The 12961-nt window shown below is 41.5% G+C and overlaps 1 protein-coding gene across 1 annotated transcript in view; it reads left to right on the top strand.

Moving 5' to 3' along the window:
• Pdpk1 (3-phosphoinositide dependent protein kinase 1) overlaps positions 1–12961 on the top strand; it is a 69699-nt gene that overhangs the window by 46540 nt on the left and 10198 nt on the right. Inside the window, exons 8-11 of the mRNA XM_041675918.1 lie at positions 1246–1314; positions 1575–1671; positions 3334–3507; positions 6926–7143. Coding sequence (XP_041531852.1) covers positions 1246–1314; positions 1575–1671; positions 3334–3507; positions 6926–7143 — 558 coding nt within the window. The remainder of the gene's footprint in view (positions 1–1245; positions 1315–1574; positions 1672–3333; positions 3508–6925; positions 7144–12961) is intronic.

The raw sequence follows: 12961 nt of genomic DNA on the forward strand, positions 1-12961 counted from the left end.
CTGCATGTATGCCTGCAGGCCAGAAGAAGGCACCAGATCTCATTACAGCTGGTTGTGAGCCAACATGTGGTTGCTGGGAACTGAACTCAGGACCTTCAGAAGGGCAGGCAGTGCTCTTAACCACCAAGCCATCTCTCCAGCCCCTCTTTGTTGTTGTTTTTTTTTTAGTGTGTATTAATATTTGCCTCTATGTATGTATGTTTATCATATATGTATTCAGTGCTTGCAAAAGACCAGAGAAGACTGAAATTATAATTGTGAGCTGCCATTGCAGGTACTGAGAACTGAACCTGGGTATTCTGCAAGAGTAGCAAGTACTCTTAACCACTGAGCTGTCCCTCCAGCCCTTAACTTTTTAACTGTCGCAGCTTGGGGTAGGGTGTGTTGGCTTATAATGGATGAAGGCCAGGGATATCATTTAGCATACTTTAATGTGAAGATGATCTGGCCAATGTCAGCAGTGCTAAGTGATGGGTGCTATTTTCCAGTTTCTCAGTATATATTGTTGCTGAAGAAGAAGGCTTTTCTTACTTTATTGAACTGTCATGTTCTATGGGTGGTGCTGATTTGCCTATATATACCCTGGGGATGGTATAGGCCCTTGACCTCAGGTTTACCCTCTCATCACTCTGATAAAACAGACAGAGCTGGAACTCTGGAGTTCCTGCTTCAGGGTTTCAAGACTTGCCTCATCTGAGACTTTAGAAAGCCTTGATATGCTGCTTCCAGAGCCAAATGCAAATGACAGAATGCTAAGATAGTTCACAGAGGAGAAACTACCCAAGCCCTACTGCTTTAGTTACCACATTCTAGAGGAGACCTGAGAGGCCCAGGTGGATTGGTCTTACCCTGGCCCTTCTTCTGCTTCTTTGTAGCTACTTTGCTATTTGTTTTTTTTTTTTTTCCTCTCCCCCTATTTTACCTAGAGAAAGCACTAAAGAAAACCAGGTATAGAAAATAGTAAGCTAGGTGTTAGAGTGAGACAAGGACATGTGTAGAAGTTTTTAACTTGTAATAGTTATCTTCAGGGGAGCTGAACCATTTGGTAATTGTTCCTGCCAAGAATAATACCATAGAAGATGCCCAGAAAAGCAAATTCAAACTTCCTACATTCCTGGTCTTAAGGGATAGAAGTACATTGGAAGCTGAAGGTAGGGTGGTATAGACAGAGACAGTAAAACGAGCCTTATTTGTCATTTAAATTACACCAATGCCATTTTTTCTTGTATTTTCCCTACCTTAAAGTTCAGACCTTTGGGCTCTTGGATGTATAATCTATCAGCTTGTGGCAGGACTTCCACCGTTCAGAGCCGGGTAAGAGGGATTCTGTACATCTCAGACTTCTAAGCCTATCACAGCATACCCCACTGCCAACAACTACTGGGAGATCTGGACGAAGGTTGTACCCAGTGGGGACAAACTTCCACCATGACTTACAAATATGTGGTGCTTGGGGGTTTTAGTAAGAGCTGTCCTGGGAGGTGAGGGTGATGTTGGGTTGTTCTGTAAAAGTACACCTAGTACTAGAGATTTGACTCTTGCTCAAACAGCAACATTTTTTTTTTAATTCACAGAAATGAGTATCTTATATTTCAGAAGATTATTAAGCTGGAATATGATTTCCCAGAGAAATTCTTTCCTAAGGCAAGAGATCTTGTGGAAAAACTCTTGGTAAGTATTTTGAATCTTCTGTGGTGAGGAATCATCATTGCTACCTCCTAACTTTTGTGATACTCATGGGTATCCTTTTGGAAAATGTGCTTAAGGTAGACAGTGCTATAGATAGTTAAATATTTTTATTTCATCTCATTATTATCTCTTTTCACTTTCCCAGTACCTAATTCTTGACTTTAATAAGAGAGGAAGTTACTATATTGTTTTGCATGTGTTCATTAACATCACATTTTAAGTGATTGTCACTGAGTGACTGGGATTATCCCAGTGGCGGATGGCTGTTAATCCTGCTTCATTGACATCTGCCCATGTTAACTTTAGAGTGTAAGCTACATGAAGGCTTTAAAGATCAACCTGGGTAACAAGACAGAGAGAAACAGGTTTACCCAAGAAAGAAGTGCCGTTTTATGTTTAGAAACAGGATCTCTGCCCTGGCGCTTTTCATCCTGACCTCCTTCCTTCCTAATTCTTTGGGAATCAGGGTAGGCCCCAGGTTGCCTCTTCCCAGCCATCCTTCTGGGTGCTTTTCCTTCATTGCCCTCGGTAGGGAGTGGGCTTGAGTTAACCTTGCAGGCATAGGAGTGACCGTGCCTTTGAGAGATATGATGTTCCACCCAGTGAGAGCTGGATTGTTCATTCTTTGTTCTTAGAGACACTCAGTTAATTTTTTTCTTTGTATTAGAATACATTTATTTATCTCTGAGGCAGAGTATTTCTGTGTAGCCCAAGTTGTCTTAAAATGCTTGATAGCCTTCTTGGTTAGTCTGAGTGCCAGGATTATAGTTATACACTACCATGCCTCGCTTTTTTTAGTTAGCATTTTTTGTTTTTGTTCTTTTTTTTATTTTTTGAAAGACCCCACCCACTCCATACTTGCTTTGTAGACCAGGCTGACCTTAACTCACAGAGATCTGCCTGTCTCTGCCTCTCAAGTGCTGAGATTAAAGGTGTGGACTACCATACCCACCTGACAGCATTTTTGTTTTCAATAGTGAGCATTTCTTTCTCTCTCTCTCTCTCTCTCTCTCTCTCTCTCTCTCTCTCTCTCTCTTGTTTTTCGAGACAGGGTTTCTCAGTAGCTATGGAGCCAGTCCTGGAACTCACTCTGTAGATGAGGCTGGTCTTGAACTCACAGAGATCTGCCTGCTGCTGCCTTTCAAGTCTGTCTCTCTTTTTAAACAATATTTTTATCCTTTGAGAATTTCAGACATTGTGTTTTCAACATATACACTCCCCAGTTCCTTCGATTATCACCCTCCCATACCTTCCCAGCTTTGGAATTTCTTCTTCAAATCCAGTTTGTGCTACCCAACTAGTCTTAGGAGTAGAGCCTGCCCCAGTGTGTGGTCAGCTTACTAGCGCTCACATCATCTTATAACATTTTTAGCTGCAGGCTTTAAAAACATACTTGCTGTCGCCCTCTATTTTGAGGTTGAGACTTATTTTACCTGTGGGAAGAAAAGGGCAGAGCCTTGGGTTGAGGTAAACGTCCTGGTCAATCTTGGCTTTTTCCACAATGGCATGGGCAGGCCTGGGTATGGACTGCAGTGTCCCTACTCTTTCCAGAAGGTCTCAGAACCTGAAAACACTTGCACAAAATAAATAAACAAATAATTACACTTCAAACCTGACAGTGACATGTTTTGGTTATCATTTAAGGTTTTAGATGCCACAAAGCGTTTAGGCTGTGAAGAGATGGAAGGGTACGAGCCTCTCAAAGCTCATCCATTCTTTGAGTCCATCACATGGGAGAATCTGCACCAGCAGACACCTCCAAAACTTACAGCTTACTTGCCAGCCATGTCAGAAGATGATGAAGACTGCTATGGCAACGTAAGCTGGCACCCATGGGGAGTATAGGCAAAGAGAATTCTGCTTGCCATGTTGTGTGGATATGATTCCTTGGGACCGCAATTTGTGTGACTCTGGTTAAGATGTGTGAGTGAATACTGTGGCCTGGTGGTGGTGGAATGCTTTGCTCTGATGAGTAAAAGACCAACACACCTTGTGTGCGCTGATTCTTGTTCTTATTTCCTCAGCTGGTGAACTTTTACCTATTTGGGGATGGGGATGGGAGGAGGCAGGATGTGGTTTGGACTTGTGGATGAGAGACCAGTGCCTTGCCCTAATCTCTCACCTCCTGACACTGGGTTTCCTGGAAGCTCATCATAGACAACTTTTGGCTCAGATCCTTTTTGATATATATATATATATATATATATATATATATATATATATATATATATATATATATATTAATGTTCTGGACTACTTCTTATTTTTTTCAAGAGAACCCAGAATGCTACTGATTTGAATTTCCAGGGATGTGGTGTGGGTGGATAGACTCCAGTCCCAGTAGCCTGATGCTCAGCAATAGGTACCTGCTCTGTTTCAGGGGTACCACCTCCTTGGGTTTATGCTGTTACTGGCTTCAAAGCAGCTTGCCTCCAAATAATTGACTACAGACACAATTTTTAAAAACTTTCTACACAAAAAAATTAGAAACACCAGCAAAAGAGACAGAAATAAGAAACTATAGTTTGCCTCCACAATTACAGTCTTACCCAGACTCTGCTCCCATTGTGACCTCCATATTTAAATTTTTTTAAACAATCATTGATTCAGTCAATTTTTCTCATTTGATTTCTGTTTTCTTAACTTATTTTATCTAACCAGTTGTCATTCATGGAGTTCTATTCAATTGACTGAGCAATTCTGACATTTCCCTAAAGGCCTTCCAAAGCAGCCAGGCTTGTGGGGGTTAAGGGCTGGGTGTTCTCAGCATTGAGAAGGCTGAGACAAGAAGATTGAAAGTTGGGGCTGGAGAGATGGCTCAATGCTTAAGAGAACTTTTTGTCCTTGTGTAGGTTGTGAGTTCGATTCTCAGTACCCACATATTGGCTCACAACTGTCTGTAATTCTAGTCCCAGGCAATCCGACACCTTTTCTGGCCTCTGGGAGCACTAGGTACACACATGTGCGCGCGCGCGCACACACACACACACACACACACACACACACACGAGTCCTGTATACATAAAATAATAAATGCCAAGAATGAAAGGTCATGGTCAGTCTGGCTACAAAGTTAGGCGCTGTCTCAAAACAAAACAAACATACAAACAAAAAAATCAAACAAAGAGGGTCTTCTAAAGCTAAACTAAAACCATTGCTGGGTTTTTTTGCCTCTTATAGATCAAGGAATTCTCTGTCTTTTACTTGCTGTTTGGCATATCTCCATTTTCTCCTAAAATGTTCTTTGTGTCCAGACTTGTAGGGAGTGGAACTCAAGTGCGTCTCTGCTGATTGGCCAGTTTCTGCATTGCCTGCTGCAGCATACTCAGGCCCTGAGCCAGGAGCTCCTCCCCCTGCCCTACTTGCTTCCTAAATGCTCATGAGTGGTGTCCTTTTGGGTCATATTAGAGAGTGCTGATGGAAACCTTGGGGTCCTCTTTACTAAAACTGTTAATCCTGTAGAAGTTAACTAGGACTGGCAGGTAGTCCTTCAGCCTATATACTCTGGTCCCTTACCGTCACTGCCAAAGGCAGCTGATCTACGAAAGAGCTGTATAGGCTCCATTATCTTCAATCTTAGCAGTCAGGATCATTTTTTCATGTGTATTTCTACATGCATATACCCCTAGCTGCATTGTTGAAGACAGGGTTTTTTTTTTTTTGGTTTTTTCAAGACAGGGTTTCTCTGTAGCTTTGGAGCCTGTCCTGGAACTAGCTCTGTAGAACAGGCTAGCCTGGGACTCATAGAGATCTACCTGCCTCTGCCTCCCAAGTGCTGTTTTTTTTTTTAATATTTATTTATTTATTATGTGTACAATATTCTTTCTGTGTGTACGCCTGCAGGCCAGAAGAGGGCACCAGCCCCCATTACAGATGGTTGTGAGCCACCATGTGGTTGCTGGGAATTGAACTTTGGAAGAGCAGGCAATGCTCTTAACCTCTGAGCCATCTCTCTAGCCCCGACGGGGCTTTTTTTTTTTTTTTTTTTGAAAGCTTTGACTTCTACCTGTATGATCTGGCTCTCTCAGTGGCAGCAACTTGGTTTGGTTGGGTGGCTGCTTAGCTCTTCCAGTGTTTTAAGGGCTTCATAAGCATCTAGGCATAGAACAGTCTGTGTCAAAGTTCACCTTTAGACAGACTGGGCCTGGGGAATGCTGGGACAGAGGAAGTCTGTTCTGTAGGTATTCCTTTTTCATGACTGGAGCAGCTCAGTGATGTGGAGAAGCTTTTAAAGTCAGTGTTGGCCAGAGGAATGTTATTCTGAGCTTCAGTTTTTATGTCAGAAATTGGAGTCACTTTAATTGCTTTAAAAGTTTTTGTGGGGACACCCCTCCTCCCAGTGGAAGTATAGTAGTAGCTTCTGTAAACTGATGCAGGTACATCATTTCTCTCACTGGGAAACCTCTAGGAATGAAGTAGAGACAGTACTCTAGGGTGTGAATCTGGAGCTGTGACTGCTTGAGTCTGTGGAAGCATAAATTCTGCAGAGTGCCACTGGGCAACAGCAAGGTGGACATAGGACTTACAGAATCTGCAGCGGGGAGGGGCTGACCTCTGTAGAGTAGTAGCTAGGACTCTTTCTGGAGACTCAGGGTATAGAAGGCAGGACTCAGGAGTGAGAAGCCTGTGCTGGCTGCCCAAGGTGACCATACCTACCTTTACCTATGCTGAAAGATCTTTGGCCCTGTCATTGCCTGGAAGTGTGCTAGAATATGAACTGCCCATGTGGCATGTTGTAAATAGTTCTGCTTTCTGTGTCAACACTGGCTTGTATTTTTCTAGAACCATTGCTAAGATTAAAGAATATTTAAAAAAAAAAAACAAATGCTAAATGAGACTATGCAGTGACTCTGAAACCTAACTAAGATCCCAGGACTAAAAGAGAAGTGTGCTCAAGCACAGAGTTCCATGCCAGAAGGTAGCTGCTGTAGGGGTTCCTTCCTTGGGGTACTGTGCTGGGTAAGGGTTCCAGGTTCCTTCTCCCTGGAGATGAAGGATGCAGTGTAGCCCTTCTCTGACCCCTGTTTCTATCAGAAGAGGAACCTGTAGCAAGAAGGTCCAGCCTTGCCTTGGTTCAGTGGCCAAATGGCTATTGGAGAATCTGTCTATATACACCTTTGAAGTGTGTGTAAGCTTACCAGGTTGTGAGCCGCTGTGGGGGCCAGGCAATGTGGGAGGGAGTCTTTGACCTTACAGACAAATTAAGGTACATCTCTCCTTCCTGTTTTTCTTGCAGTATGACAATCTCCTGAGTCAGTTTGGCTGCATGCAGGTGTCATCCTCCTCCTCTTCCCACTCCCTATCTGCGGTGGATACCAGCCTGCCCCAGAGGTCGGGCAGCAACATAGAGCAGTACATCCATGATTTGGACACTAACTCTTTTGAACTAGACTTACAGTTTTCAGAAGATGAAAAAAGGTTGTTATTGGAAAAGCAAGCCGGTGGAAACCCTTGGTAAGAACTATAGGCATCAGCACCCCACCTAAAAGTAATCAGACATGGGCAGGTTGTTTGTCCTGCCTCACCTCTGCACTGCTCTTCAGAGTAACATGCTCCCTGAGGTTATTAGGAGACCCTAGAGCTAGGACTTGAATTACGTTGTGTTCTTATGTTTTTGCATTTTTAAGAGTTGATTTTAAGACTATATATGAAAGCCATTCTCTGCCAACATTTTCTTCAGCTTACCTCTCAGTCTGTTGGTGGATACACGAAAAAAATTTATTTATTTATTTATTTATTTTTTAAAGATTTATTTATTATATATACAGTGTTCTGTCTGTCTGTATTCTTGCTGGCCAGAAGAGGGCACCAGATCTCATTACAGATGGCTGTGAGCCACCATGTGGTTGCTGGGAATTGAACTCATGACCTCTGGAAGAGCAGTCAGTTCTCTTAACCTCTGAGCCACCTCTCCAGCCCATAGTTGAAAATTTTTACGATGTCCATCTAACCTGTTCCTGTTTTAATCTTGTTTTCCTTCCAAGTCTCCTGAAAGGGCTTCAGTATTTTTACCTGCCATCTGCACCCTCTTTGTTGTTGTTCTTTTTGAGACAAAGTCTTACCTAGCAATATAGACTGGAACTAGCAATATAGACTACAGTGGCCTCAAACTGATACAGATACAATACAGATATATTTGCCTCTGCCTCCCAAGTGCTAGGATTAAAGATGTGTGCCATATCCCTGACTACCTTTATTTTCTTATAGTATTTTTATGCTTTTACTTTAAAAATGTATTCTTTGACAATTTTATACATGGATCTAATATATTTTGAGCATGTCTACTCCCATTACACTTAGGGGTCTATTTGAGTGCAATGGGAGGAGGAAAATTGAGGGTTTGTTAAGGCACGAAGGAGAATGAGAATGCACAAGACTCAACTTTATGAAGAGGGAGAAGAACCCTTAGTAGTTTTTCCAGTGACATGCAGATGGCTAAGACTAAACTGTCTTGCCATCAAAACTTATTTTCTCTAGAAAAATTAAATATAGATACTGCTCCTAGAAATAATCTACAATTCTGGGAGTTTAAATTTGTCCTTTAACTCCCTGCTCCCTAAGGTAGTATTACTATCAGGGATGGAAAAGAATTTTTGTTTTTATTTTTATTTCTCTTTTTATTATTTTTAATTATGTATATGTGTGGGTCTGTGCACATGAGTGCAGGTACCTGGGGAAGCCAGGGGTGTTGGGTCCCCTAGAGCTGAATGATTGGTAGCTGTGAGCCACTTAATGTGGGTGCTGGGAACTAATCTCAGGTCGTTTGGAAGAGCTGTATATGCTCTTAAAAGCTGAGCCATCTCTCCAGCTCCTTATTTGTTTATTTTTTAATTAACATGGCTTCATCATGGTATTTCCATATGTACTTGGTTTTTGCTGATTCTTTCTCCCATTCCCTTGCCACCCCAGGTTTGTGCCCCTGCACACCTCCTACCCCTAGTAGTCTCCTTTCCACTTTCACATCACGTGCATTCTTTTTCTCCCCCCCCCCTTTTTTTTGTTTTTTTTTATTTCGAGACAGGGTTTTTCTCTGAAGCTCTGGCTGCCCTGGAACTCTCTCTGTAGACCAGGTTGGCCTTGAACTCACAGAGATCCTCCTGCCTCTGCCTCCTTGTGCTGGGATTAAAGTCACGTGCTGCCATACCAGGCTTGTTTTCTTGTTGGTGGCTGTTTGGACTGGGATGAAATAGTTTTAATTTCCATTTCCCTAGTGGCTAAGGCTATTGAACACTTTAAAATGTGTTAACCATTTGTGGTTCTTCTTTTGAGAACTCTCTGTTTAGTTTCTTAACTATTTATTGATTGGCAGTTTGAGTTTTTTTAAGTGTTTATATTTCTTTATATGTTCTAAATACTAATTCCCTATGTGAAGTGTGGCTGGTAAATTTTTTTTCCAATTCTTTCATGTAAGGAAGATTTTTGATAAAAACAATTTGAGCAGTTCTAGCTACAGTTCCCAGCAGGAGCTTTGTGTGTATGCTGAATCCTCAGTTGTCCTGCTTTCTAGAGTTCCATGCAGGAGCCCTTCCTCTAAGAGCCTAGTCAGAAGCTCTGTCTTCAGGGGTGTGTGTTTCATCTCTTCAGGGTTCTTCTCTGCCTGGGGCTGTGAGTGCTCGTCAGAACAGGAAGATTACTTGCCCACTTCTTTTGGGTTTGGGATTCTCTATCCTTTCCTTAAGATTTCAGGTCTAGAGCCAGGCCATAGTGGGGAACCCCTTTAATCCCAGCACTCAGGAGGCAGAGACAGGAGAAATCTTGAGTTTGAGGCCAGCCTGGTCTACAATTAGTTCAGGACCTTCAAGGCTTCAAAGAGCCTGTCTAGAAAACCAAAATCAAAACAAACAAACAAAAAAGATTGCAGCTCTATGTGTATAAGCAGAGACTGCTCATTCGTTTCCTAGCCACCCAGACCTGAATTTTCACACAGAAACTATATTAATTAGAACACTGTTTGGCTGATGTCTTGAGTGTATTTCTAGCTAACTCTCACATATTAGCCCATTTCTATTATTCTGTATTCTACTATGAGGCTCATGGTTTGTTACCTCTTACTTCCTGAGCAGCTACATGGTGTCTCCTTGACTCTGCCTATTCTCTCTCTATGTCTCTGTTCAGATTTCCCACCTGACTTTACTCTGCTAAACCATTGGCTGAAACAGCTTCTTTATTAACCAATGGTAATAAAACATATTCATATCATAACATACAGAAGGGAATTCTACATCATGTGGAAAATGATGCCTCTGCAGAGAGCTTCATGGATTTACTGTCTTTTTTATGACAAAACTAATATGTTAATACTAAGATAATATTTATCTCTTCTTACTGTTATTTGCTGCTAGTATGCAGTGGAGTTTTTCAGTGACCACATACTGGAGGGTGGACATTATCTTGACAGTATATAGAATGTATGTATATGATATTTTCTGTAGTAGGATTATGACTTAAAAATTTGAAATTAATGTATTTTATTTCTACTATATTCTTAATGAGCTATCTTCAGTTATACATGCTATAATTACTTTATAATTTTAATTATCTAGTAAGTCATTACTTTCAAATCCTGACCATTTGCCTATATAGATAGAAATACAAGTAAATTTTGTTGGCCTGTTTTGTGATAGTATTAAAAAATATTAAAAATACTGTAAAGTTCTGTAAATTTTATCTAAAATAGCTACTTTTGATATTAATACTTTTATAAAGTAAATGAACATTTATAATTCAAATGTGAACATGGATCATTGACTTAAAATATTTTTTTTTCTTAGCCACGGCAGCACCATTTAAGTCTAAAAAGGTGTAAGGGTCTGTGGAGATGGCTGAGTCGGTAAAATCCTTGTTGTGCAAGCTTGAGGACTTGGGTTCAATCCCCAGCAACCTCATAAAGGATTAGATATGGAAATGCACATCTGCATTCCCAGTGCTGGAGAGGAAGAAATAGTGTGATCTCTGATCAACAGCTTGCTAGCCAGCCAAACTAGCCAAGTTGGTGAATCCTAGGTTTGTTGGAAAGGGCCTCGAGAAATGGCTCAGTGGTTAAGAACACTTGTTGCTATTGTAGAGAACTCAGGCTCAATTCCTAACACCCGTATGGTGTCTCACAACCATCCATAACTTCAGTTCCAGGAGATCCAGTACTCTTTCTCTTACCTTTGCAGGCACCAGGCATGCATGTACTGCACATATATACATGCAGGCTCATATACTAAAATAAATCTAAAAAAGAAAAAATAAGGTGGAATCTTAGTTTTATAAGAGAAAGCATTTAATAGGGGCTTAATTCATTATCATCATGGTGGGGAGGAAGCTTGGCTGCATGAAGGTTTGTGGGACTAGCTGGGAACTTTACATCCTGATCTGCAGGCAGAGACAGACAGACTGGGTCAGTTACAGGCTTTTGAAACCTCAAAGCCCACCTTTAGTGACATACTTCCTTCAACAAGGCCACACCTATTAGTCCTTTCAGACAGTTTCACTCCTTGGTGACTAATTATTCAAATATGAGCCTATTGGGCCATTTTCATTCTAACTACCACTGATGAAGAACTCATACACATAAACTAAAAACTGGAGATAGTTGAGGGAGACACCTAGTGTATATACATATGTGTGTACACACAGAAGATTTGAGTTTTTTGAAGAAGGCATGGTTGCAGGAACTGCAGATCTGTGTCATTCTTTCTGGCTCATACTGTTCACCATCATAGAGGAATAAATTGGTAAGGAGGTTATAGCATAGCAGAGGAACACCATAAGGAGATTATGGATAGCAGAGGAACACTATAGAACTAGGCTGGCAGTGCACTGAACTAGAATTAACCTACCCCATCCAGCAGAGAGTCACTGTAGAGAGTTTGTTCCCTATGATATGCAAAGGAGGCATCTCACAGTGAAGAGAACAGTTCTGAGAATCACTGGAAGGAAGGATGTTGGGGTGGAAGGTCTAAGAGCTGGGAAGATCACAAGTGAAGCACTAGCTGGCACAGGCCTTTTAAGAACATTAAGCAGGTGCCTCCCACCATCAGGAAACAAGACTGATCATACATTGCAGATGCCTAAGTCAATTGCTTCAACATTATGTCAGTTTAAAAAAGGTGGAGGAGGCACTTGGGATACTACTCAGTATAAAGTAGATCATTTGTAGACACACATGTGAGTATATGTGTGTACATGCATGTGTGTATGCTAATAGATGCTAATAAATAATTTTTATGTATGTGTGTACATGTACAGTGCCACAAAGCATGTGTGGAAGTCATGTTTAGAGGTAGCTTTTAATAACCTAGTCATCTGGCTGGTTCAGGTTTATTTATTTATTTTTAAAGTAAAAATTTTAAAGATCTATTTATTTTATGTATATGTTTCTCTATCTGCACAGATGCCAGAAGAAGGCATCAGATACCATTATAGATGCCTGTGAGCCACTGTGTGGTTGCCGGGAACTGAATTCAGGAATGCTGGAAGAGCTGTCAGTGCTCTTTAACTGCTAAGCCCTCTCTCCAGCTCCCAGGTTTATTACTTTTAATTAAGTATTTGAAGCTGGAAATGGTGATACATGTCTGTAATCCCTGCACATAGAAGGCAGAGGCCAGCCAGCTCTATGAAAGTTCCAGGCAAAGTAGAGCAGATGGATAAGTACTTGAAAGCAGGTGTTGAAATTTTCTGGACTGTGGATTGAGGCTATAGTCGAGAGAGAGTAATGCTAATGGGGCTTCCTTGAATGTTTAGAGTGGAGTGTAAAGTTGATGTGATCTGGGCTGGAGAGATGGCTCAGTGGCTAAGAGCACTGGCTGCTCTTGCAGAGTACACAGATTCAGTTTCCAACAAGTGGTGGTTCACAACCATACATAACTAATTCCAGGAGGTTCCATGTCTTTTCTGGCCATCATTGGCACCAAGTACACAGGTCATGCACATACACACACACATAAAACAAACAAGTCTAATAAAAAGTAAAATAAGGTAAAATGAGGCCTGAAGGCTAGATTGCTGACATTTGAAATAGATTAGTGCCGGCTATCCAGCACCACAGGTATACTTACCTAAGTACAACCAGCTCTGTGGAGACATCTCAGGTGTCAGGGGCTACTCTCAGTTCTACGGCTGTACTGTGCTCTCCAACAAACAGTGAAGCTATTTTGGGGCCTTAGGCTCAGGTCCTGGAGATAGTCTTGGGGTCTGTACAGATAGCAGAGGAGAGAACCAGGCTTTGGAGTTTTGCATTGCTATCATTTGACCATGGGTGAAACAAACCCCTCAGCCTCTGTGT

This window comes from Microtus oregoni, unplaced genomic scaffold (assembly GCF_018167655.1).
Source record: "Microtus oregoni isolate MIOR12 unplaced genomic scaffold, Mior012 000027F_ref0000203, whole genome shotgun sequence".
Taxonomy (NCBI): domain Eukaryota; kingdom Metazoa; phylum Chordata; class Mammalia; order Rodentia; family Cricetidae; genus Microtus; species Microtus oregoni.